The sequence below is a fragment of the Mobula hypostoma genome, chromosome 5 (genome assembly GCF_963921235.1).
Source record: "Mobula hypostoma chromosome 5, sMobHyp1.1, whole genome shotgun sequence".
Lineage (NCBI taxonomy): Eukaryota > Metazoa > Chordata > Chondrichthyes > Myliobatiformes > Myliobatidae > Mobula > Mobula hypostoma.
Window position 1 is genome coordinate 192,393,320 of NC_086101.1, and position 25,897 is coordinate 192,419,216.

A 25,897-nucleotide genomic window follows, 5' to 3' on the forward strand; every position below is an offset into this window, starting at 1 on the left:
TGGCAGTGGGGGTTCTGTGGTGAATGGTCTGGGTGTGGCAGTGGGGATTCTGTGGGGAATGGTTTGGGTGTGGCAGTGGGGGTTTTGTGGGGAATGGTTTGGGTGTGGCAGTGGGGGTTCTGTGGTGAATGGTCTGGGTGTGGCAGTGGGGATTCTGTGGTGAATGGTGTGGGTGTGGCAGTGGGGGTTTTGTGGTGAATGGTCTGGGTGTGGCAGTGGGGGTTCTGTGGGGAATGGTCTGGGTGTGGCAGTGGGGGTTCTGTGGGGAATGGTCTGGGTGTGGCAGTGGGGGTTCTGTGGTGAATGGTCTGGGTGTGGCAGTGGGGGTTCTGTGGGGAATGGTCTGGGTGTGGCAGTGGGGGTTCTGTGGGGAATGGTCTGGGTGTGGCAGTGGGGGTTCTTTGGTGAATGGTCGGGGTGTGGCAGTGGGGGTTCTGTGGGGATTGGTCTGGGTGTGGCAGTGGGGGTTCTGTGGGGAATGGTCTGGGTGTGGTAGTGGGGGTTCTGTGGGGAGTGGTCTGGGTGTGGCAGTGGGGGTTCTGTGGGGAATGGTCTGGGTGTGGCAGTGGGGATTCTGTGGGGAATGGTCTGGGTGTGGCAGTGGTGGTTCTGTGGGGAATGGTTTGGGTGTGGCAGTGGGGGTTCTGTGGGGAATGGTTTGGGTGTGGCAGTGGTGGTTCTGTGGGGAATGGTTTGGGTGTGGCAGTGGGGGTTCTGTGGGGAATGGTTTGGGTGTGGCAGTGGGGGTTCTGTGGGGAATGGTCTGGGTGTGGCAGTGGGGGTTCTGTGGGGAATGGTTTGGGTGTGGCAGTGGGGGTTCTGTGGGGAATGGTCTGGGTGTGGCATGGGGGTTCTGTGGGGAATGGTCTGGGTGTGGCAGTGGGGGTTCTGTGGGGAATGGTTTGGGTGTGGCAGTGGGGGTTCTGTGGGGAATGGTCTGGGTGTGGCAGTGGGGGTTCTGTGGGGAATGGTCTGGGTGTGGCAGTGGGGGTTCTGTGGGGAATGGTCTGGGTGTGGCAGTGGGGGTTCTGTGGGGAATGGTCTGGGTGTGGCAGTGGGGTTTCTGTGGGGAATGGTCTGGGTGTGGCAGTGGGGGTTCTGTGGGGAATGGTCTGGGTGTGGCAGTGGGGGTTCTGTGGTGAATGGTCTGGGTGTGGCAGTGGGGGTTCTGTGGTGAATGGTCTGGGTGTGGCAGTGGGGGTTCTGTGGTGAATGGTCTGGGTGTGGCAGTGGGGGTTCTGTGGGGAATGGTTTGGGTGTGGCAGTGGGGGTTCTGTGGGGAATGGTTTGGGTGTGGCAGTGGGGGTTCTGTGGGGAATGGTTTGGGTGTGGCAGTGGGGGTTCTGTGGGGAATGGTCTGGGTGTGGCATGGGGGTTCTGTGGGGAATGGTCTGGGTGTGGCAGTGGGGGTTCTGTGGGGAATGGTTTGGGTGTGGCAGTGGGGGTTCTGTGGGGAATGGTCTGGGTGTGGCAGTGGGGGTTCTGTGGGGAATGGTCTGGGTGTGGCAGTGGGGGTTCTGTGGGGAATGGTCTGGGTGTGGCAGTGGGGGTTCTGTGGGGAATGGTTTGGGTGTGGCAGTGGGGTTTCTGTGTGGAATGGTCTGGGTGTGGCAGTGGGGGTTCTGTGGGGAATGGTCTGGGTGTGGCAGTGGGGGTTCTGTGGGGAATGGTCTGGGTGTGGCAGTGGGGGTTCTGTTGTGAATGGTCTGGGTGTGGCAGTGGGGGTTCTGTGGGGAATGGTCTGGGTGTGGCAGTGGGGGTTCTGTGGGGAGTGGTCTGGGTGTGGCAGTGGGGGTTCTGTGGGGAATGGTCTGGGTGTGGCAGTGGGGGTTCTGTGGGGAATGGTTTGGGTGTGGCAGTGAGGGTTCTGTGGGGAGTGGTCTGGGTGTGGTAGTGGGGGTTCTGTGGGGAGTGGTCTGGGTGTGGCAGTGGGGCTTCTGTGGGGAATGGTTTGGGTGTGGCAGTGGGGGTTCTGTGGGGAATGGTCTGGGTGTGGCAGTGGGGGTTCTGTGGGGAATGGTCTGGGTGTGGCAGTGGGGGTTCTGTGGGGAATAGTCTGGGTGTGGTAGTGGGGGTTCTGTGGGGAGTGGTCTGGGTGTGGCAGTGGGGGTTCTGTGGGGAATGGTCTGGGTGTGGCAGTGGGGGTTCTGTGGGGAGTGGTCTGGGTGTGGTAGTGGGGGTTCTGTGGGGAATGGTCTGGGTGTGGCAGTGGGGGTTCTGTGGGGAATGGTTTGGGTGTGGCAGTGAGGGTTCTGTGGGGAGTGGTCTGGGTGTGGTAGTGGGGGTTCTGTGGGGAGTGGTCTGGGTGTGGCAGTGGGGCTTCGTTTGGGTGTGGCAGTGGGGGTTCTGTGGGGAATGGTCTGGGTGTGGCAGTGGGGGTTCTGTGGGGAATGGTCTGGGTGTGGCAGTGGGGGTTCTGTGGGGAATAGTCTGGGTGTGGTAGTGGGGGTTCTGTGGGGAGTGGTCTGGGTGTGGCAGTGGGGGTTCTGTGGGGAATGGTCTGCGTGTGGCAGTGGGGGTTCTGTGGGGAATGGTCTGGGTGTGGCAGTGGGGGTTCTGTGGGGAATGGTCTGGGTGTGGCAGTGGGGGTTCTGTGGGGAATGGTCTGGGTGTGGCAGTGGGGGTTCTGTGGGGAATGGTCTGGGTGTGGTAGTGGGGGTTCTGTGGGGAGTGGTCTGGGTGTGGCAGTGGGGGTTCTGTGGGGAATGGTCTGGGTGTGGCAGTGGGGGTTCTGTGGGGAATGGTCTGGGTGTGGCAGTGGGGGTTCTGTGGGGAATGGTCTGGGTGTGGCAGTGGGGGTTCTGTGGGAATGGTCTGGGTGTGGCAGTGGGGGTTCTGTGGGGAATGGTCTGGGTGTGGCAGTGGGGGTTCTGTGGGGAATGGTCTGGGTGTGGCAGTGGGGGTTCTGTGGGGAATGGTCTGGGTGTGGCAGTGGGGGTTCTGTGGGGAATGGTTTGGGTGTGGCAGTGGGGGTTCTGTGGGGAATGGTTTGGGTGTGGCAGTGGGGGTTCTGTGGGGAATGGTCTGGGTGTGGCAGTGGGGGTTCTGTGGGGAATGGTCTGGGTGTGGCAGTGGGGATTCTGTGGGGAATGGTTTGGGTGTGGCAGTGGGGGTTCTGTGGGGAATGGTTTGGGTGTGGCAGTGGGGGTTCTGTGGGGAATGGTCTGGGTGTGGCAGTGGGGATTCTGTGGGGAATGGTCTGGGTGTGGCAGTGGGGTTCTGTGGGGAATGGTCTGGGTGTGGCAGTGGGGGTTCTGTGGGGAATGGTCTGGGTGTGGCAGTGGGGGTTCTGTGGGGAATGGTTTGGGTGTGGCAGTGGGGGTTCTGTGGGGAATGGTCTGGGTGTGGCAGTGGGGGTTCTGTGGGGAATGGTCTGGGTGTGGCAGTGGGGATTCTTGGGGAATGGTCTGGGTGTGGCAGTGGGGGTTCTGTGGGGAATGGTCTGGGTGTGGCAGTGGGGGTTCTGTGGGGAGTGGTCTGGGTGTGGCAGTGGGGGTTCTGTGGGGAGTGGTCTGGGTGTGGCAGTGGGGGTTCTGTGGGGAATGGTTTGGGTGTGGCAGTGGGGGTTCTGTGGGGAATGGTCTGGGTGTGGCAGTGGGGGTTCTGTGGGGAATGGTCTGGGTGTGGCAGTGGGGATTCTGTGGGGAATGGTCTGGGTGTGGCAGTGGGGGTTCTGTGGGGAATGGTCTGGGTGTGGCAGTGGGGGTTCTGTGGGGAGTGGTCTGGGTGTGGCAGTGGGGGTTCTGTGGGGAGTGGTCTGGGTGTGGCAGTGGGGGTTCTGTGGGGAATGGTTTGGGTGTGGCAGTGAGGGTTCTGTGGGGAGTGGTCTGGGTGTGGTAGTGGGGGTTCTGTGGGGAGTGGTCTGGGTGTGGCAGTGGGGCTTCTGTGGGGAATGGTTTGGGTGTGGCAGTGGGGGTTCTGTGGGGAATGGTCTGGGTGTGGCAGTGGGGGTTCTGTGGGGAATGGTCTGGGTGTGGCAGTGGGGGTTCTGTGGGGAATAGTCTGGGTGTGGTAGTGGGGGTTCTGTGGGGAGTGGTCTGGGTGTGGCAGTGGGGGTTCTGTGGGGAATGGTCTGCGTGTGGCAGTGGGGGTTCTGTGGGGAATGGTCTGGGTGTGGCAGTGGGGGTTCTGTGGGGAATGGTTTGGGTGTGGCAGTGGGGGTTCTGTGGGGAATGGTCTGGGTGTGGCAGTGGGGGTTCTGTGGGGAATGGTCTGGGTGTGGCAGTGGGGGTTCTGTGGGGAATGGTCTGGGTGTGGTAGTGGGGGTTCTGTGGGGAGTGGTCTGGGTGTGGCAGTGGGGGTTCTGTGGGGAATGGTCTGGGTGTGGCAGTGGGGGTTCTGTGGGGAATGGTCTGGGTGTGGCAGTGGGGGTTCTGTGGGGAATGGTCTGGGTGTGGCAGTGGGGGTTCTGTGGGAATGGTCTGGGTGTGGCAGTGGGGGTTCTGTGGGGAATGGTCTGGGTGTGGCAGTGGGGGTTCTGTGGGGAATGGTCTGGGTGTGGCAGTGGGGGTTCTGTGGGGAATGGTCTGGGTGTGGCAGTGGGGGTTCTGTGGGGAATGGTTTGGGTGTGGCAGTGGGGGTTCTGTGGGGAATGGTTTGGGTGTGGCAGTGGGGGTTCTGTGGGGAATGGTCTGGGTGTGGCAGTGGGGGTTCTGTGGGGAATGGTCTGGGTGTGGCAGTGGGGATTCTGTGGGGAATGGTTTGGGTGTGGCAGTGGGGGTTCTGTGGGGAATGGTTTGGGTGTGGCAGTGGGGGTTCTGTGGGGAATGGTCTGGGTGTGGCAGTGGGGATTCTGTGGGGAATGGTCTGGGTGTGGCAGTGGGGTTCTGTGGGGAATGGTCTGGGTGTGGCAGTGGGGGTTCTGTGGGGAATGGTCTGGGTGTGGCAGTGGGGGTTCTGTGGGGAATGGTTTGGGTGTGGCAGTGGGGGTTCTGTGGGGAATGGTCTGGGTGTGGCAGTGGGGGTTCTGTGGGGAATGGTCTGGGTGTGGCAGTGGGGATTCTGTGGGGAATGGTCTGGGTGTGGCAGTGGGGGTTCTGTGGGGAATGGTCTGGGTGTGGCAGTGGGAATGTCGGGGGAAGAGTTTAGCTGTGGCATGGGGCAGTGTTGGAGGGTTTGGTTGTGGTGCTAAGGGTATTGGGGGATGGGTTTGGATGTGGCACTAAGGGTATCAGGGAAGGGTTTGAGTGAGGTGCTGAGGATATCGGGAAGGGTTTGAGTGAGGTGCTGAGGATATCGGGAAGGGTTTGAGTGAGGTGCTGAGGATATCGGGAAGGGTTTGAGTGAGGTGCTGAGGATATCGGGAAGGGTTTGAGTGAGGTGCTGAGGATATCGGGAAGGGTTTGAGTGAGGTGCTGAGGATATCGGGAAGGGTTTGAGTGAGGTGCTGAGGATATCGGGAAGGGTTTGAGTGAGGTGCTGAGGATTTCAGGGGAAGGATTTGGCTGTGGCATTGGGGTTCTGAGGGAAGGTTTTCAGTGTGGCACTGGGCATGTAGGGCAAAGGGTTTGGATGTGACGCCAGGACAGGACCCCCCCCCCCCCCCCATTGACTGGGATCTTGCTGTTCCCTGCAGGGCCGCTACTCCAGGATCACCCTCCGCACTCCGCTGTACCTGGGCGGAGCCCCGCAAGCCCATTGGCTTGCCCAGGTGGCAGGAGCCAATCAGGGATTCCGTGGCTGCGTCCAGTCACTGGTGGTCAATGGCCAGAGGGTCAGCCTCAAACCCTGGCCCCAAGGTCTCGCCCTGAGTGGGGCTGACGTCGGTAAGGATCCCCCATCTCTGAGCTGTTCGCCCTGCAGCCGTCACAGGCCGGTGAGAACACCCCACCACTCACAGCTACGCACAGAAGCAGCCGTCTGGCAGAACTGGCCCAACTGGTCCGGGCTGACAGAAATGCCCACTGGTTATTCGGAGATAAAGTGTGGATCAGGCCCTTCGAGACCGACAAGCCACACTCCCCAACACGCATATTGAACATAGTCATAGTCATACCTTATTGATCCCGGGGGAAATTGGTTTTCGTTACAGTTGCACCATAAATAATAAATAGTAATAGAACCAGAAATAGTTAAATAGTGATATGTAAATTATGCCAGTAAATTATGAAATAAATCCAGGACCAGCCTATTGGCTCAGGGTGTCTGATCCTCCAAGGGAGGAGTTGTAAAGTTTGATGGCCACAGGCAGGAATGACTTCCTATGACGCTTTGTGTTGCATCTCGGTGGAATGAGTCTCTGGCTGAATGTACTCCTGTGCCCACCCAGTACATTATGTAGTGGATGGGAGACATTGACCAAGATGGCATGCAACTTAGACAGCATCCTCTTTTCAGACACCACCGTCAGAGAGTCCAGTTCCATCCCCACAACATCACTGGCCTTACGAATGAGTTTGTTGATTCTGTTGGTGTCTGCTACCCTCAGCCTGCTGCCCCAGCACACAACAGCAAACATGATAGCACACTGGCCACCACAGACTCGTAGAACATCCTCAGCATCGTCCAGCAGATGTTAAAGGACCTCAGTCTCCTCAGGAAATAGAGATGGCTCTGACCCTTCTTGTAGACAGCCTCAGTGTTCTTTGACCAGTCCAGTTTATTGTCAATTCATATCCCCAGGTATTTGTAATCCTCCACCATGTCCACACTGACCTCCTAGATGGATACAGGGGTCGCCGGCACCTTAGTTCTCCTCAGGTCTACCACCAGCTCCTTAGTCTTTTTCACATTAAGCTGCAGATAATTCTGCTCACACCATGTGACAAAGTTTCCTACCGTAGCCCTGTACTCAGCCTCAACTCCCCTGCTGATGCATCCAACTATGGCAGAGTCATCCGAAAACTTCTGAAGATGACAAGACTCTGTGCAGTAGTTGAAGTCCGAGGTGTAAACGGTGAAGAGAAAGGGAGACAAGACAGTCCCCTGTGGAGCCCCAGTGCTGCTGATCACTAGCCTAATCACAGGACAATCCCTCCAAAGGATGCCTTTCCTGTCCATATAACTGTGCAAGTACCTTTAAAGTGTTGTTCATATACTGTTCCTTCAGCCACACACCTCTTCTATATACTGACCAGCCTCGAGTGAACAACAAAGCCTCTCACCGTAAACCTATGCTCGCTGAGGGCAGCTTTCTCACCCAGAGGGTGGGGGGTTGTGGGACGAGCTGCCAGACAAAGTGGTCGAGGCTGGTATGAGAACAGAATTCATGCTGTTGACACTGATGTTAGTGCGAAATCTGCAGTTTTGTGACAGCAGTACAACATAGGCATAACAAATTAAATTACAATAGGAGACAGGGAGAGACAGAGAGAGAGAGAGAGACGCAGTGGAGGGAGACAGGGAGATGTAGTGAAGGGAAACAGAAAGAGATGCAGTGGAGGGAGACAGAGAGAGACGGAAAGAGATGAAGGGAAATATTTTAGATTAGCTTTGTCACGTGTGCGTCCAAACATCGCAGACAGTGAAGTGTGTTGTTTGTGTCAACGACAAACACAGACCGAACACGTGCCGTCATGCTTCCGGCTGCAACGTGGCATGTCCACAGCTTCTTCACCTAACCGTACGCCTTTGGACTATCGGGGGAAAACTGGAACACCTAGATGAACCCCACTAAGTTCACGGGGAAAATGAACAATCTCCTTACAGGTGTTGGCGGGAATTGGGCCCCAGTCGCCTGCGCTGTAAAGCGTTATGCTCACCGCTGTGTTGCCATGCCGATGAGCCTGTCTCCGTGCTGTGTTGCCATGCCGATGGGCCTGTCTCCGTGCTGTAACTGTGAACCCTCCTCCCCCCACAGATCCTCAGTTTGTAACGTTCGTGGCCCTCTGTTGAATGGGGTTGGCCGTGCACGTTACATCCCAGCTGTCTACATGATACACAAGCCTGGGTAGTATGCTATAGAGAACAGGCTGTTGCCCATGCATCAGGCTCCCCCTCTCCACAGGAACAGCAGAGACCGATACAGTTTGGTACCAGCAGCGTCGCAGGAGTTGCCAATTAGCGTTGAACTCATTGTAGGACTGTCTTAGGGGCTCCAACTGTGGAGTTTTCCCTTGGATCCTGAAGCCTTCCCCTTGGGGTATAGCTGCAAGACAGCAGAGCAGCAGAGGTCTGAGATTTGATTCTTCCTTCTCCGAGATGAGCTGCCAACCACGGCTGACCAGCCCCATCTGCCCAAACCAACTGGTTTTAAAATGCCAGTAACCCGCCTTCACCCCTTCTCTTGTCAGTAGAAATGGTTCTGCCTGCCTTAGTAGCTAAGCTACGCGTGGACTGGGTTGTCAGAGACTATTTGAAGTCCACGCCATTGGAAGCATTTGATGGGTAGTGGGAGCTTGTCCCCTTTACAGTACTACCACCTCCCCCCACCCCCCGGCTGTGACACCCGTAAAGAACTGTTGTAAAGTTAACACTGCCCATTCAGGGGGAGTGCAGGGACTGCAGGAAGCCAAAGACATTTACACTCGCCCCACGTTTGTCTATGGGGAGCCCTGCACCTGCTTGTGAAATCTCTCTGTAGGACGTTGCCTCCAGCCCTTCTTGCCTCCCTCTCTTGCTCCCCCCCCCCGACACCACACAGTGACACAGTGATTTTGTCCCCTCTCTCCTCTCTCTCTCAGGGGAATGCGGCACCGGCCTCTGTCGTGGGATCGTCTGTGCTCACGGGGGCTCCTGTGTCCCCTACCGAGCCGACTCCTACCTTTGTCTGTGTCCACTGGGCTTCCGAGGTTGGCACTGCGAGGAGGGTATGTTCCAACCCTACCCTTTCCTCCTCTCCCTGCCTCCCCTCCATCTCCCTCTCCCCTTGCTCTTCCCCTTCCCCTCTCTCTACATCCACTAAACCCACTCCCCTAACCCTCTCCCCACACCATCCTCCCTCTCCACATCTCCTCCCTCACTCCCCCTCTTCCCTCACTTCACCCCCTTCACCTCTCATCTCCTCCTCCTCAATGCCCTTTCACCTCTCCCCTATATTTCTCCCTACTCCTCCCTTCCCCTCCCTCTACTATTCCAAGCATTCCAACTATTTAGGAAGTTATCTGGACAAGCCTTTGAATCACTAAAGTAGAGATGGTTGGTAATGGTGTTGGTGGAGATGGGGTTCTGATGGTTGGTAATAGGGTTGGTGGAAATGTGGTGCTGATGGTTGGTGGAGATGGGGTTCTCATGGTTGGTAATGGTGTTGGTGGAAATGGGGTTCTGATGGTTGGTGGAGATGGGGTTATGGTTGGTAATGGTGTTGGTGGAGATGGAGTTCCATTGGTTGACAATGGAGTTGGTTGAAATGGGATTCTGTTGGTTGACAGTGGGGTTGGATATGGGGTTCCTCTTGTAATGGGTTTGGTGGAGATGTGATTCTGATAGCTGTTAATGGGGTTGGTGGAGATGGGTTTCTGGTCATTGTTAATGGAATTGGTGGAGATGAGGTTCTGATGATTGGTGGTAATGGGATTCTGATTGTTGCTAATGGGGTTGGTGGACATGGGTTTTGTGGTTTGTAATAGGGTTGAGGTTCTGATGGTTGGTAATAGAGTTGGTGGAGATGGGCTTTACCTGAAAATGGGATTAGTGGAGAAGGGGTTCTGATAGTTGTCAATGTTGTTGATGGAGATAGGTTCTGGTGGGTGTAAATGGGGTTGATGGAGATGGGTTCTAATGGTAATGGCATTGATGGAGATGGGGTTTTAATGATAATGGGATTGGTGGAGAAGGGGTTATTGTGGTTGTTAATGGGATTGGTGGAGATCTAATGGTTCGTATTGGGGTTGGAGATGGGGTTCTGATGGTAATGGGGTTTTATGGTTGGTAACGGTGGTGGAGGAGATGGGGTTCTAATGGTAATGTCTAGAAATGGGGTTGGTGGAGAAGTGGTTCTTTACTTTTGGCGTGTGGTGCGTGTGTGTGCGTCCATGTGTGCATCCGTGCGTGCGTGCGTGTGTGATGTTGGCGGGACGATGTCTTTTCCATGCCTTTACAAGGCGCAGAGCGAGAGAGAGAGAGACTGTGTGGTGAGCCACTCCTCCCACAGACATTTTGCAGTATTTTCCCTTTATTTTACGAGGTCGAGTTGCGATCTTGATACTCAACCTGGCACGAATGGAAAACGTACTTGGGAGCGGACACGCCTGGGTTCGAACCCAGGAACCTCCGTTCCAGAGTCCGGCGCTGATGTCATTGCGCCACCAGTCGGCCTGGAGGAGTGGTTCTGATGCTTGTTGACGGGGTTCTCATGGTTGGTAATAGGCTGGTGGAGAAGGGGTTCTAATAGTAATAGGCTAGTGGAGAAGGGGTTCTAATAGTAATAGGTTTGGTGGAGAAGGGGTTCTAATAGTAATAGGTTTGGTGGAGAAGGGGTTCTAATAGTAATAGGTTTGGTGGAGTAGGGGTTCTAATAGTAATAGGCTGGTGGAGAAGGGGTTCTAATAGTAATAGGTTTGGTGGAGAAGGGGTTCTAATAGTAATAGGTTTGGTGGAGAAGGGGTTCTAATAGTAATAGGCTGGTGGAGAAGGGGTTCTAATACTAATAGGTTTGGTGGAGAAGGGGTTCTAATAGTAATAGGTTTGGTGGAGAAGGGGTTCTAATAGTAATAGGCTTGGTGGAGAAGGGGTTCTAATAGTAATAGGTTTGGTGGAGAAGGGGTTCTAATAGTAATAGGTTTGGTGGAGAAGGGGTTCTAATAGTAATGGGTTTGGTGGAGAAGGGGTTCTAATAGTAATAGGTTTGGTGGAGAAGGGGTTCTGGTGGTTGTTAATGGGATTGGTGGCGATATGGTTCATATTGGGGTTGGTGGTGATGAGGTTCTGATGGCAATGGGATTGGAGGAGATGGAGTTTTGATGGTTGGTAATGGCGGTGGTGGAGATGGGGTTCTGATGGTTGTTAATAGGGTTTGTCTGGAAATGAGGTTGGTGGAGAAGTGGATCTGATGATTGTTGATGGAATTGGTAGAGATGGGGTTCTGATGGTTGATAATGGGGTTGGAGATGGGGTTTGTCTGGTATTGGGTTGGAGTATAGGGGTTCTGATGGTTGGTAATGGGGTTGGTGGAGATGGGGTTCTATTGGTTGATAATGGGATTATTGGAGTTGAGGTTTGTCTGGTAATGGGGTTGGTGGAGATGTGGTTTTGATGGTTGTGATAAGCACTTCTCTCTCTCTCTCCCTTGCTCTCCCCATCCAGCCTTTCAGCTGGTGGTCCCGCACTTCAACGCCTCGCTGATGTCCTACGGGGTGCTGGCCTGGCCCCTGTCACCTCAGCACTATCTCTCCTTCACAGAGTTCCAGCTGTCGTTGCGGCCCCAGGCGGACAGCGGCCTCATCCTCTACAGCCACGACGAGGCCAGCAAGGACTTTGTTGCCCTCACGCTGGCTCAGGGCCACGTGGAGTTCCGCTTTGACTGCGGCTCAGGACCTGCTGTCATCAGGTGGGTGGTCACACCTCCCTTCTGACTTAGCCTCACCAAATCCCAGCCACTCACCCTCAGCCCATTCCCTGCCCCTCAATCCTGCTTTCCTTTCCATTTACACCTCCCACACACTCAGATCTGTCCTCATCCCTCGCATTCCCTGGTCACTCCTCTCCCCTACCGTGACACCCTTCATTTACTGCCACCCCATGCAGGTGATTGTCTCTGAGCCTCTCCCCTCGCTGCCCGCAGGAGTGAACAGCCCATGGCGCTGAACAAGTGGCATGAGGTGAGGGTATCGCGCACGGCCCGGAGTGGCATCCTACAAGTGGATGATCAGCGCCCAGTGGAGGGCACGGCCCAGGTGGGTCAAACCGCTGCTCAAATCTGAGGGGGAGCTGCTGATGGCACCGCAAATGGCCCCGAGGGTGGGGCTGTGGGGTTGTGGATATCTCTAGCAATTAACTGTGGCTTAAGGAAGGGGCTATCAGGAGCCACGTGTGTAGGAAAGGATTGCCGACGTTGGAGAGTGTCCAAAGGATGTTCGCGACAGTGATCCTGGGAATGAAAGGGTTAATGTACGAGGACTGTTTGATGGCTCTGGGTCTGTACGCGCTGGAGTTTAGATGAGTAGGGATCTCATTGAAACCTTTCGAATGTTGAAAGGCCCAGACAGAGCAGATGTGGAAACCATGTTTCCCATGGTGGGGGAGTCTAGGACAAGAGGGCACAGCCTCAGGATAGAGGGGCGTCCATTTAAAACAGGTGTGGTGAAATTTCTTCAGCCAAAGGGTGGTGAATTTGTGGAATTTGTTGCCCTGTGCTGCTGTAGAGGTCAGGTCGACTGGTGTATTTAAGGCAGAGATTGATAGGTTCTTGATTGGACACGGCATCAAAGATTACGGGGAGAAGGCCGGGAACTGGGGTTGAGGAGGAGATAGAAAAAAGATCAGCCATGATTGAATGGTGGAGCAGACTCGATGGGCCAGACAGCCTAATTCTGCTTCTGTGTCTATGGTGTTATGGACTGGAGTGGGAGAGTCTAGGACCAGAAGGCACAGCCTCAGAATAGAGGGGCGTTCATTTGGAACAGATGAGGAATGTCTTTAGCCAGAGGACAGTGAGTCTCTGGAATTCATTTTCTCCTATGACTGCGGAGGCCAAGTCATTGGGTGTATTTAAAGCAAAGGTTGATTAGTAAGGGCATCAAAGGTTTTGGGAAGAAAGTAAGAGAATGGAATTGAGAGGGGAAGTGGGAAAATGCCAGTCAAATGGTGGAACAGACTCAATCAACAAATAGCCTAATTCTGCTCCTTTGTCTGTGGTGGAAACTTCAGGTTCCTGGACAATCTCGGAGGTATACCCTGGGCACAAAACATTAATGCAATTTTGAAGAAGGCTTATCAACAGCGATCCTTTATTTGGAGTTGGAAGAGATTTTGCATGTCAGCAAAGACTCATGCACATTTCCATCGATGTGCAACCAGTGTTCTGGCTGGTTGTGTTACTGTTTCGTACGGAGGCTCCAATGCACAGGATTGGAAGGGGCTGACAAGGGTTGTACTCTCAAGCCAGTTCTGTCACGATGTGAGAGGCACTTCTGGAAAAAATGCAATTTATTCTTATGCTGGTGATCGGGAGCGTGGGGTTTGAGTCATCGAATGGGGACAGTGAGGGTGGGGCAGAGGAAGGAGCCATGTGAGAAGACGGGCTCTGGGCGTGGAGGGGTGGGGATTGCCCGGGGGTCTGACACAGGCGCTGGGAGCTGGACACTGGGTCAGTGAGTGGTGGTCTCTTCCCGGAGAGCACCCAGTGACCGGATCTTCATTTCACCCCCCCCCCCACCCCCAACCCTACCCACAGGGAGCCTTCACCCAGATCCGGTGCAGCACGGACATATTTCTCGGAGGGGTCCCTGACTACGACCACGTGAGGAAGAACTCGGGGGTCCTGGAACCCCTCTCCGGGAGCATTCAGAACGTAAGTCTGTCTGTCACGGCGGATCAGAGTGCCAACGGGAATGTCAGTATGCTCATGTGGCTGAGTGTGTTAACGTGGTGTGTGTGTGTGTGTGTGTGTGTGTGTGTGTGTGTTACATGTGTGTGTTAGCATGGTGTATGTGTCTGTGTGTATTAGTTGTGGGGATGCATCTTGGTGCATGCACGTTTTTCCTTATGTGCGTGAATTGTGTGTGAATGCATGATTTGTGTGGGTTCTGTATGTGTGTACATGTGTGCACATAACCTGTGTGTCTGTGTGTGTATATATATATATATATACACACACACAGGTGAGTGTAAGAGCTCTCAGTGTGAGCGACTGAATGCTTGGACATGGTTTCCCTTTCCCCCACCCGAGTGACCCCTCGTGCCCCTCCCTCCTCTCCAGCTGATCCTGAACGACCGGAGCTTTCGGCTGGAACAGGACTTCCGGACGGGAGTGAACGTGGAAAACGCCGCCCACCCCTGCGTCTCCAGCCCCTGCATCAACGGAGGCTCCTGCAGACCACGACACGACGCCTTCGAGTGCGACTGTCCCCTGGGCTTCGAGGGGTTGAGGTGTCACAAAGGTATCGGGGTCCCGCAGCGCCCACCCGCTCTGAGCCCCCCCAGTATGACGTCGGCAGGCTGGGAAGCCGCCGTACCTTGCAACGTCTCACCTCCGCCCTGGCCTGACAGTCATAGTGTTGATAATAAATTTACTCTGAACTGTAAGCACGATGCCAGCTTTGAGGGGGTGTCACCATACCCTACCATAGGGGCAGTTAGCAGTGAGCATTAAACACTGGCATTGCAAAAATAAAAATGTTTACAGTTGGTTCCACATCGAGAGATATTTAACACAATAAGTCTGTGGTCTAATGCCCCCTTGTCTGTTCTGCTGTCCAGTGTCAATATTATTTCATTTAGGGAGACAGCGTGGAACAGGCCCTAACGACCCAACGACCCGCACCACCCAGCAACACCAGCCTAATCACAGGACAATTTACAATGACCAATTAACCTACCCACCGGTACACCTTTGGACCCGTATGAAACCCACTCGCTCACGGGGAGAATGTACAAACACCTGACTCTGAGCTGTAACAGTGTTGTACTAACCGCTACGCCAGTGGTACTGTCGTGGGGTCATTCTGCACTGAAACAGGTCTCCTGGCCCGTCTTGTCCATGCTAACCATCTAACCCAGTCCCACTTGCCTCCTTTTGCCCTATATCCCTCTGAACCTTCCCTGTCCACATACCAGTCATTGTACCTGCATTAACCACTTCCTCTGGCAGCTCGTTCCACATACTGACCACCCTCTGGTGGAAAAGATGCCCTCTCGGGCCTCTCTCCTCTTTCCTCTCACCTGCCCTTCATTATTTGACCCCCTGTGCACATTAACCCTGTCTTAGCCCCTCACGATTGTATACGCCTCTGTGAGAGCTCTGCTCGGTCTCCTACACTCCGAGTAATGAAGTCCCAGTCTGCTCAGCCTCCCTCCATAACTCAGGCCCTGAGCCCTGGCAATATCCTCATAAATCTTCAAACAAGTTCAAAAGAGCCAAGTAAATTTATTATCAAAGTACATATATGTCACCATATACAACTCTGAGATTCATTTTCTGGCAGGCATTCACAGTAAATACAAAGAAACACAACAGAATCAATGAAAAACTGCACACACCAAAGACAGACGAACAACCAATGTACAAAAGACAACAAACTACGCAAATAAAATGATACACCGAAATAATAATAATAAATGAGCAATAAATATCGAGAACATGAGATGAAGAGTCCTTGAAAGTGAGTCCATGAGTTGTGGGAACGGTTCGGTGATGGGGCACGTGGAGTTCAGTGACGTTATCCCCTTTTGTTCAAGACCCTGATGATTAAGGGGTAATAACTGTTCCTGAACCTGGAGGTGAGAGTCCTAAGGCTCCTGTACCCTCTTCCTGATGGCAGTAGTGAGAACTGTGTGTGGCCTGAATGAGGGGGGTTCTTGATGCTTGATGCTGCTTTCCTATGACAGTGCTGTGTGTAGATGCCATCAATAGTGTACTCTTTCTAGCTTACGTCTTCCCTACAGCAAGGCGAGCACACCCCAGATACCCTCACTGGTGTCCTGTACAACTGCAACATGTCTTCCCAGCTCTTACACTCTGTGCCCTGACAGATGAAGGACAGTGTGCAGCAGACTGCCTCTCTGTCGCCATGAAGATCTCTTCTTTGGAGTTGGGTCCGTGCTTACAGAGGTTGGCTTGGATCGCGGGCAATGTGACCTGCCGCGTTGGAGGGGTCCAGCAGTAAGCCCACCACCGGAAGCCCTGTTTGCTTGAAACGTTTTTCAGGAAAATCATGAGGGTGTTATGGTGCCTCTGGTTGAAAGCTTCCCACCACCCACCCCGGTGCCTCCAGTGCTCTCCCCTCCCGTCCCTCCTCCAGCGTGTGGGTGTTGTAATTGCTTGTCCGCTAACTTCTATCTTGTTCTCTCTCCCTCCGCACCGTGGGGCTGCAGAATGTGGGAATTACTGCCTGAACAGTAAGTAGATCCCAGTGTGTCCATGTAGGAATTGGTAGTGTTTCGTAGCTAAGCCTGGCCTTAGACCGGGGGTTCCCAACCTCGCCAAGAAGCAAGGTGCCTGTGCGCCCCGGGGTGGGAACCCCTGCCTTAGGCCATCTGTACTTGATGGTGTCCTTAAGGATGGGGTACCAGCTCTTTGTCTCAGTAACCCAGGGTCAACCTCAGCTGGTCACAGTCAGAATCAGCATCAGGTTGGTATCACTGAACTACAGTATGTGGTGAACTGTGTTGTTTTGCGTCAGCACTACAGTGTAATACATAAAAAATTACTCCAACTTAAAATATATAAATTATTAGTGCTAAAAGAGAGCAAATTAGTGAGGTGGTGTTCATGGGTTCATCATCCGTTCAGAAATTCAATGGTGGTGGGGAAGAAGCTGTTCTTAAAATGCTGAGTGTGTGTCTTCAGGCTCCTGTACCCCTCCCTGATGGTAGCAATGAGAAGAGAGCATGTCCTGGATGGTGGGGGTCCTTCATGATGGATGTCACCATTTGTCACCGAAGCCTCTCGCAGATTTCTACAGATGTACTGTGGAGAGCATTCTGACTGGATGTATCGCCGTCTGGCCTGGAGGGGCCACTGCACAGGACCGGAAAAAGCTGCAGGAAGTTGTAAACTCAGCCAGCTCCTTCATGGGTACTCACCTCCCCAGCACTGAGCACCTTCGAAGGGCCTTCAGGAGTGTGTCTCCTGTCTCTCTGAGACCTGGCTGAGTCACAGAACGTAACAGCACAGTACAGGCCCTTCGATGTTGTGCCGACCTTTTAACCCACTCTATGATCAATCTAACCCTTCCCTCCTACGTAACCCTCCGTTTTTCTATCACCCATGTGCCTATCTAAGAGTTTCTTCAATATGCCCACTGTATCTGACTCTACCTCCACCCCTGGCAGAGTGTTCCATGCACTTCCAGTCTCTGTTTAAAAAAACATAGCTGACATCCCCTCCCGTGACTCCCTTGTGATCTGCGTTAACCGGGAACAGATTGACTGAATTCTCCCTGTGCTTTTCAGCTGTCACAGAAGCCATCGAAATCCCACAGTTCATTGGCCGCAGCTACCTCACCTACGACCATCCAAATGTACTCAAGAGGTAAGTCCACTCTCGGCCACACCTACCCCCTTCAGACCCTCCGTGGCCCCTCATTTTCAGAAAGCAAAATCTTACTTGGCCAAGCTTGTCAGCTTTTTGGGGAGGTGACAGAGAGGATGGATAATGATGGTATGGTAGATGTAGCATCTCTAAATTTTCCAAAGTCAATCAATGATATTTCCTATAATAGAAAGAACTGAGAGAGAAAAAAGATTAGCTTTATTTGTCATGTGTACATAGAAACATTTGAAACATATGGGGAAATGTCTCATTTGCGTCAGCGAGGATGTGCTGGGGTTAGTTTGGAAGTGATGCCATGCTTCTAGTGCCAGTGTCGCATGCCCAAAACTTACTTACCCTAACCCGCACGTCTTTGGAATATGAGGGGAAACCGGAGCACCTGGAGGAAACCCACATGGTCACAGGGAGAACGTACAAATTCCTTACAGTGGCAAGAATTGGAGCCGGGTCACTGGTACTGTGAAGGGTTGTGCTAACTACTACACTACCGTGCCGCTCAGTATGGGCCAAATGCAAGCAAAATGGACGAGCCAAGGTGGGTTTTGTGGCCGGATCGGGTGAGTTGGGCTAATTTAATGCTGTAAATTTCTAGGATTATTTGTGAATGATCTCAGAGTCTTGCAGGGTGGCGGGGTGGACTAGTGGTTAGCATAATGCTATTACAGCACCAGCGACCCAGCTGCACTTTCGGCCTCTGTCTGTAAGGAGTTTGTACGTTCTCCCCGTGAGCGCCTGGGTTTCCTCCTGGTGCTCTGGTTTCCTCCCACAGTCCAAAGACGTATTGGACAGGATCAATATGTTGTGGACTTGGTATGTTGGGATTGCTCCCAGCACATCCTCAGACTCTTTTGGTCATTAATACAAATGATGCATTTCACTGGGTGTTTTGGTGTTCATGTGGTAAATAAAAATAATCTTTAATCTAATCTGAATTGTAGGGGCTTGGTGAAAACATGGGTCATTTCCTGCAAGTAACTGTCACATAAGGTTTAATGTGGGTCGATGGTCAATATTCAGAGTAACTTTATTATCAAAGTACATATATGTCACCATATAAAACCCTAAGATTCATTTTCTTGCGGGCATACTCAATAAATCCAATGACCATAATAGAATCAATGAAAGACCGCACCAACTTGGGCCCTCAACCCATGTGCAAACGACAACAAACTATGCAAACACAAAAGGAAAGAAATAATAATAATAAATAAATAAACAATAAATATTGCTTATATTAAGAACATGAGATGAAGAGTCCTTGAAAATGAGTCCGTAAATTGTGGGAACATCTGAATGATGGGGTGAGTGAAGTTATCGCCTCTGGTTCAAGAGCCTGATGGTTGAGGGATAATATATATTTTCTGGGCCTGGTGGTGTGAGTCCTGAGGCTCCTGTATGTTCTGCCTGATGGAAGCAGCAAGAAGAGAGCATGGCCTGGGTGGTGGGGTCCCTGATGATGGCTGCTGCTATTTTTGATGGACGTGAGGTTTATATTGGGGTATAAAGGAGGGGAGAAAGGATCCTGTGAATTGGGAAGTAGGAGTTTGGGTGGGGAAGGGGAATAAGGGGATCATGAAATCCATATACATCCGTCACTGGGGGTCCAACCACGAGTTCACCATCACCATCATTTTGTTCCGTGTCGTGTGACGTAAGCGATCGTGGTCTCCATGACAAGTGAAACAATTTATTTTTCCTACCTGGTAATTGGTTGATTGTCACATGCGCTGAGATACAGTGAAACGATCTGTTTTGCATTCCATCTCTGCAGATCAAACATCAGTGCATCGAGGTTGTGCAAAATGAAATCCTGAACAGAATGTGGAATACAGCAGTAGAATTACAGAGAAACTCTGTGCAAGTAGGCGATACAGTGCAAAGCTATAACAAGGTAGACTGAGGTCGAGAGATGTAAAGTTCACTTTTATCATGCAGGAAGACTGTTCAATATTGTTATAACACTGCAATAGAAGCTGTCCTTGAACCTGGTGGTACCTGCTTTCAGACTTCTGTGGCTTCTGCCTGATAGGACCATCATGATCTTTATGTGCGATCATGGTTTATTGAGTATGCCCGCAAAAAAAGAATCTCCTGTCAGACGAAGGGTCTCGGCCCGAAACGTCAACTGTACCTCTTCCTAGAGATGCTGCCTTACCTGCTGCGTTCATCAGCAACTTATATGTGTGTTGCTTGAAATTCCAGCATCTGCAGATTTTCCTCGTGTTTGCACTTTGACAATAAAATTACTTTGAACTTTGGTGCCAGACAGGGTGGTTTGAGTATCTCAGAAACCCTTATGTTTTGTAAATTACCTGTTTTGCAAGTTTACAAATCTTCTCCTGTGAATTGCAGGAATAAACCAAGTTTAACCCAGATTTTCAACCACAAGTTAGCGAGGCCAGACGAAAGAAACCAAACAGAGTTAGAAGTGAAACGTACTGAAGTCCAGTTGAAGCTATAATTAGACCATGCTGAGAGTACTGTGTACATTGACCATAGGAGCAAAATTAGGCCATTCAGCCCATTGAGTCTACTCCAATATTCAATCATGGCTGATTTACTATCCCTTTCAACAGCATTCTCCTACCTTCTCCCCGTAACCTTTACTCCCCGTAACCTCTTACTAATGAAGAACCTATCACCCTCCACTTGAAATATACCCAATGACTTGGCCAGCACAGCTGTCTGTGGCAATGAATTCCCCAGATTCACCACCCTCCAGCTAAAGAAATTGCTCCTCATCTCCATTTCAAAGGGTCCTCTTTGTATTCTGAGGCTATGCCTGCTGGTCATAGACTCTCCCACTGTTGGAAACATCCTCTGCACGTTGACCTGGGGGATGGTGGAGCAATGAATCTCTGGGGAAGACTACCAAATACCTGTCTTCAGTAACCATTAGAACACGACCCCTCCAGTTCGCTGGGACAGAGGTTCTGGCTCACGTTAGCTCATGTCCCAACTACTTGAAGTTCACCACCTTATTCTGAGGGACTTCTGCTTGTCCAGATGACTAGACGGTTTCCTGGGATTTGTGCACTTTTCTGCATGTCTCCCTCTCCCCTCGCTTGGTGAAGCGAGGGAGGGGTTGTGGTTAGCCTGAGCCTGACATGGGTCCCTCTGATCTGCCTGCCAGGGTCTCGGGATCCCGCACCAACATCTTCATGAGGTTCAAGACCACGGCTGACGACGGGTTGTTGCTGTGGAGAGGAGACAGCTCCATGAGGCTCAACAGTGACTTCATCTCCCTGGGTCTCCAGGATGGGGCTTTGGTCTTCAGGTGGGTGAGGTGTCGGTGACGGGACCCGTGGCCTTTCATTAAAGTTCAAGATGGCTCCATTGGGGTCACAGCTCAGTTGTAGTTGTTGTTATAGTGGTTTTCTTTTGGGTTTGTGGGTATAATTTTGGGGATAGAAAGGGGAGTTCTGGGTTGCGTTAGCTTTAATTAGAATCGGGTTTAATATCATTGGCATATGTCATGAAATTTGTTGTTTTATGGCAGAAGTACATTATGATAATAAAAACTGTAAATTACAAAAAGAAGTAGATAAAAAAATTAAAGAACTGCAAAAAGTGAGCAAAAAAATGGAGAAAAAAGAGAGGAAGGCTTCGCGGGTTCACTGTCTGTTCAGAGATCTGATGGCCAGGGTGGGGCGTGGGGGGAAGAAGCTGATCCTGAATCATTGAGTGTGTGTCTTCAGGCTCCTGTACCTCCTCCCTGATGGTAGCAATGAGAAGAGGGCAGGTCCTGGGTAATGGGGGTCCTTAATGAAGGATGCTGTCTTTTTGAGGCAACACCTTTTGAAGGTGCTCGGGGAGGCTGGTGCCCATGATGGAGCTGGCTGAGTTTACAACTTCCTGCCAAAGGGAGGGCGCTGTGGTAGCGTAGCGGTTCGCATGACGCTATTATATATCGGGGTGTTCGTGTCTTCAGAACGCAGCTCTGCCGCCATCTGTAAGGAACGTGTTTTGTTCTCCCCGTGACCGAGTGTGATTTCCTCTCCAGTCCAAAGATGTTCCGGTTGGTTGGCCAATTGGTCATTATAAATTGTCCTGTGGTTAGGCTAGTATTAAACCAGGGGTTGCTTCTCAGTGTGGCTCGTCGAGTTGGAACGGCCGCTTCCACACTGTCTGTCTAAGTAAAATGAGGGGGGGGGGAATTAGAGGAAAGATCTTATGTCTCCACTCTACGTTTGAAGGCCAGCAACACGGACTTTGGACATCTGTGGGCCAGGATGTCCAGCTCGATTTTAGACCTGCAGATCAGTGTGGATGAAGGCTGGTGACCACTCCACCCCCGGTCGGCTAGTTTTCACTGGGATCTACAGTCGGAGTTCAATGTGGGTGGGAGGACCAAGGTCTGCTGACCAGAGTTCAAGGCCTCCTGTTCAGGGTCAGTACATCGGGGGGGTGTTGGTCGTTCACGCAAACAACGCATTCACTTCAATTTTGAATCTTGACAGGAGCATGGTTGGTGGGTCAGTGTCAGGATTTTTTTTGACAAAAGCATTTCTAAGTTATTACAATCCCATAACAGTGACTCAGACTAAATTAAACAATTAATCTAGGATGGCATTTATCTCTTTGTTGTCTATGAATATCTCCATGGCATCTACAGACACTGTGTGTTCCGTCTCCACTGTTACCCGGGCACAGCCATCCCTCGCGAACATCGGCGGGCAGTCAGCCCAGGAGTTTGCCAGTGAACTTACCGCAGTGTCTGCCTGTCTCTGTTCCAGTTACAACCTGGGCAGTGGCGTCGTGGCCATCCTGGTCAATGGATCATTTCATGATGACCGTTGGCACCGGGTGAAGGCAGTCCGGTGAGTGACCAGTGGGAGGGAGGGGGGATTGGGAGATTTACATGAGTGTGTGTATACGGTTACACGCCCTCCTGCATGTGTCTACACAAATATGAACCAACTCTGTGTACACATAGAAACCCACGTGTCTGCACATGTAAACCCATCTGTATGCATCAAACCCTTGTGTGTGAATGCAATTCTGAGCATATACAAACAGGCATGTGCACGTATGAAAATGTGTGTGTGTGTGTGTGTGTGTGTGTGTGTGTGTGAGTGTCTGTGAGTGTCTGTGTGTGAGTGTCTGTGAGTGAGTGTCTGTGAGTGTCCGTGTGTGAGTGTGTATGTGAGTGTGTGTGTGAGTGTGTGTGTGTGTGTGTGTGTGTGAGTGTGTATGTGAGTGTGTGTGTGTGTGTGTGTGTGAGTGTGAGTGTGTATGTGAGTGTGAGTGTGTGAGTGTGTGTGTGTGTGTGTGTGAGTGTGTGTGTGTGTGTGTGTATGTGAGTGTCTGTGTGAGTGTCTGTGTGAGTGTGTGTGTGTGTGTGTGTGTGTGTGAGTGTGTGTGTGTGTGTGTGTATGTGAGTGTCTGTGTGAGTGTGTGTGTGTGTGTGTGTGTGTGAGTGTGTGTGTGTGTGTGTGTGTGTGTGTATGTGAGTGTCTGTGTGAGTGTGTGAGTGTGTGTGAGTGTGTGTGTGTGAGTGTGTGTGTGTGTGTGTGTGAGTGTCTGTGTGAGTGTGTGAGTGTGTGTGTGTGTGTGTGTGTGTGTGTGTGAGTGTGTGTGTGTGTCTGTGTCTGTGTGAGTGTGTGTGTGTGTGTGTGTGTGTGTGTGTGTGTGTGTGTATGAGATTGTACTGGTGGTTACACTGCGTCTCTGTCTCAGAGACGGCCAGTCTGGGAAGCTGACAGTTGACGACTACGGCGCAAAAACGGGCAAGTCACCAGGCAAGATGCGGCAACTCAACATCAACGGACCTCTCTATGTAGGTAAGGAGATGCCACTGGGGAGATTCACAGGTCCCTTCGCATACAGGACCAGGCTGTACGGGCTATCGGAATACACGGGAAGCAGGTCCCTGAACACGGGAAACAGTTCTCCACAGGCTGCAACAGGTTCCCTAAATGCAGGAAGCTGGTCCCCTCACACAGGAGGCAGCTTCCCTGTACACAGAGAACAGCTCCATGCAGGACAAGGCTTTTGACACACTGAGCAGAGATACCCACACACAGCAACAGTCCTGACGTGCAGTAAGGAACTTGCCTGAACACGGGAACCAGCTCTGCTACAACACACACCCCTCATTTTGACATATAGACAGGATCGGAGGGGGACTGGGAGGGGAGAGGGGTTGAGGGGAAGGGGGGAGGAGGAGGGGGGAGAGGGGTTAGGAGGGAAGGAGTGGGGAGTGGAGGGAGGAGATGGTACTGGGAGGGGTTGAGGGGAAGGGGAGGAGGAGAGGAACAGTTGGAAGGCGGAGGTGGGGAGTGGAGGGAGGAGATGAGAAAGGGAGAGGAGGGTGTTGAGGAGAAGAGAAGGGAGGAGGAGAGGGACAGTTGGATGGGAGAGGGGTTGGGGAAGGGAGGGGGAGGAGAGGGGTTGAGGGGAAGGGAGGGAGAGGAGAGGGAAGAGGGGTTGAGAGGAGGAGAGGACAGTTAGAGGGGAGAGGGTTTGAGGGAAAGGGAGAGGGAGAGGGAGGAGGAGAGGGACGGTTGGAAGGGAGGGGGTGGGGAGTGGAGACAGGAGACATGGTAGGGGAAGCGGGAGGGGAGAGGGATTGAGGGGGATGAAGAAGAGAAGAGGGATGGTTAGAGGGGAGAGGGGTGGAGGGGAGAGGGATTGAGGGGAAGGGAGGGAGAGGGATGAGGGGAGAAGGATTGAGGGGAAGGGAGGGGGAGGAGGAGAGGAGGTGAAGGGAGAGGGATTGAGGGGAAGGGAGGGGGGAGTGGAGAGGGATGGTTGGAGGGGAGAGGGGACAGGAGGGTAGGAGGAGAGGGTCGGTTGGAGGGGAGAGGGCTGAGGGGAGAGGTTGAGGGGAAGGGAGGGAGAGGAGGAGATGGATGGTTGGAGGGGAGAGGGTGAGGGGAGAGGGATTGAGGGGAAGGGAGGGGGAGGAGGAGAGGGATGGTTGGAGGGGAGAGAGGTGAGGGGAGAGGAGGGTAGGAGGAGAAGGACAGTTGGAGGGAAGAGGGCTGAGGGGAGAGGTTGAGGGGAAGGGAGGGAGGAGAGGGATTGAGGGGAAGGGAGGGGGAAGAGGAGAGGGATTGAGGGGAAGGGAGATGGAGGAGGAGAGGGATGGTTGGAGGGGTGAGGGGAGAGGGATTGAGGGGAAGGGAGGGGGAGGAGGAGAGGGGGTGAGGGGAGAGGGATTGAGGGGAAGGGAGGGGGAGGAGGAGAGGGGGTGAGGGGAGAGGGATTGAGGGGAAGGGAGGGGGAGGAGGAGAGGGATGGTTGGAGGGGAGGGGGTGAGGAGAGAGGGATTGAGGGGAAGGGAGGGGAGGAGGAGAGGGATGGTTGGAGGGGAGAGGTCTGAGGGGAAGGGAGGGGAGGAGGAGAGGGCTGGTTGGAGGGGAGAGGGCTGAGGGCAGAGGAGGGTAGGAGGAGAGGGACGGTTGGAGGGGAGAGGGATGAGGGGAGAGGGTTACATTGTCTGACGCCCCTGTCCTCACTCTGATACAGGGGGGATGCGGGAGATCGTGCTCCACACCAGCCGGCAGTACCTGAGGGGTCTCGTGGGCTGTATCTCACACTTCACCCTGTCCACTGACTACCGCGTCTCCCTCGTCGGGGAGGCCTCCGGCGGCAAGAACATCAACACCTGCGGGAGCAAATAGTCAGCTCCGGTTTGGGGAGGGGAGGCAGAGGATGTCGGGGATGGGGTGGGAAATGAGGGGAGAGATGGTGAAAGGGGTGTGAGGGAATAGAGCTGAGAGGGAGTGGAGGAGGAGAGGAGGTGATGGGAGGAAGGGGAGCAGAAGGAGTGAAGCAGAAGAGGAGGGATTGAGGAGGGAGGTAGGGGAGGAGGTGAGGGAAAGGAGGAAGTGGATCAGAATCACAACTAGCATATGTTGTGAAATTTGTTGTTTTGCAGCAGCAGTACAGAGCAATACTTAACAATGACTATAAATTACAAATGAATATATGTAAGTGGAAAAAGAGGGGGCTTTATACTTTATTCTTTATTGTCGGCAAACGATTGATACTAGAGTGTGCAATCATCACAGCGATATTTGATTCTGCGCTTTGTGCTTCCTGGAGTACAAATCGATAGCAAATATTAAAAATTTAAATTATAAATCATAAATAGAAAATAGAAAAGGGAAAGTAAGGTAGTGCAAAAAAACCGAGAGGCGGGTCCGGATATTTGCAGGGTACGGCCCAGATCTGGGTCAGGATCCGTTCAGGACTGGGCTGTTACTGGGCTTATTGTCCATTCAGAGGGGAAGAAGCTGTTCCTGAATCATTGAGTGTGTGTCTTCAGGCTCCTGTACCTCCTCCCTCATGGTGGCAATCAGAAGAGGGCATGTCCTGGGTGATGGGGGTACTGAATGATTGATGCTGCCTTTCTGAGACATCCCCGATGCCGGGAAGGCTGGTACCCATGATGGAACTGGTGAGTTTGCAACTTCCTGCAGCTTTTTCTGATCCAATGCAGTGCCCCCTCCATACCAGACGGTGACACACCAGTTAGAATGCTCTTCACTGTACATCTGTGGACATTTGCAAGAGTTTTTGGTGACATACAAAAATCTCTTCAAACTCCGAATGAAGAATAGCTGCCCTCATGCCTTTGTCACTGCATCGATGTGTTGGGCCCAGGATAGATCCTCAGAGACGTTGACACCCAGGAACTTGAAACTCTTCTCCCTTTCCACTTCTGATCCCTCGATGAGGACTGGGTTGTGTTCCCTCTATTTCCCCTTCCTGAAGTCCCCAATCCGCTCTGATGTTGAGTGCAAGGTTGTTGTTTTGACACCACTTAACCAGCTGATCTATCTCACTCCTGTACGCCCC

General features: G+C 52.7%; 1 protein-coding gene across 3 annotated transcripts in view; it reads left to right on the forward strand.

Moving 5' to 3' along the window:
• LOC134347248 (pikachurin) overlaps nucleotides 1-24,733 on the forward strand; it is a 105,347-nt gene extending 80,614 nt beyond the window's left edge. For all 3 annotated transcript variants that reach the window (XM_063049597.1, XM_063049599.1, XM_063049598.1), the window contains 11 exons: nucleotides 5,576-5,765; nucleotides 8,622-8,747; nucleotides 11,182-11,425; nucleotides 11,660-11,771; nucleotides 13,271-13,387; nucleotides 13,796-13,976; nucleotides 16,990-17,068; nucleotides 20,223-20,366; nucleotides 21,826-21,909; nucleotides 22,769-22,872; nucleotides 24,563-24,733. In XM_063049597.1, the coding sequence (XP_062905667.1) occupies nucleotides 5,576-5,765; nucleotides 8,622-8,747; nucleotides 11,182-11,425; nucleotides 11,660-11,771; nucleotides 13,271-13,387; nucleotides 13,796-13,976; nucleotides 16,990-17,068; nucleotides 20,223-20,366; nucleotides 21,826-21,909; nucleotides 22,769-22,872; nucleotides 24,563-24,717 (1,536 nt within the window). In that variant the 3' untranslated portion in view covers nucleotides 24,718-24,733. The remainder of the gene's footprint in view (nucleotides 1-5,575; nucleotides 5,766-8,621; nucleotides 8,748-11,181; nucleotides 11,426-11,659; nucleotides 11,772-13,270; nucleotides 13,388-13,795; nucleotides 13,977-16,989; nucleotides 17,069-20,222; nucleotides 20,367-21,825; nucleotides 21,910-22,768; nucleotides 22,873-24,562) is intronic.
• Nucleotides 24,734-25,897: the final 1,164 nt, after the last annotated feature.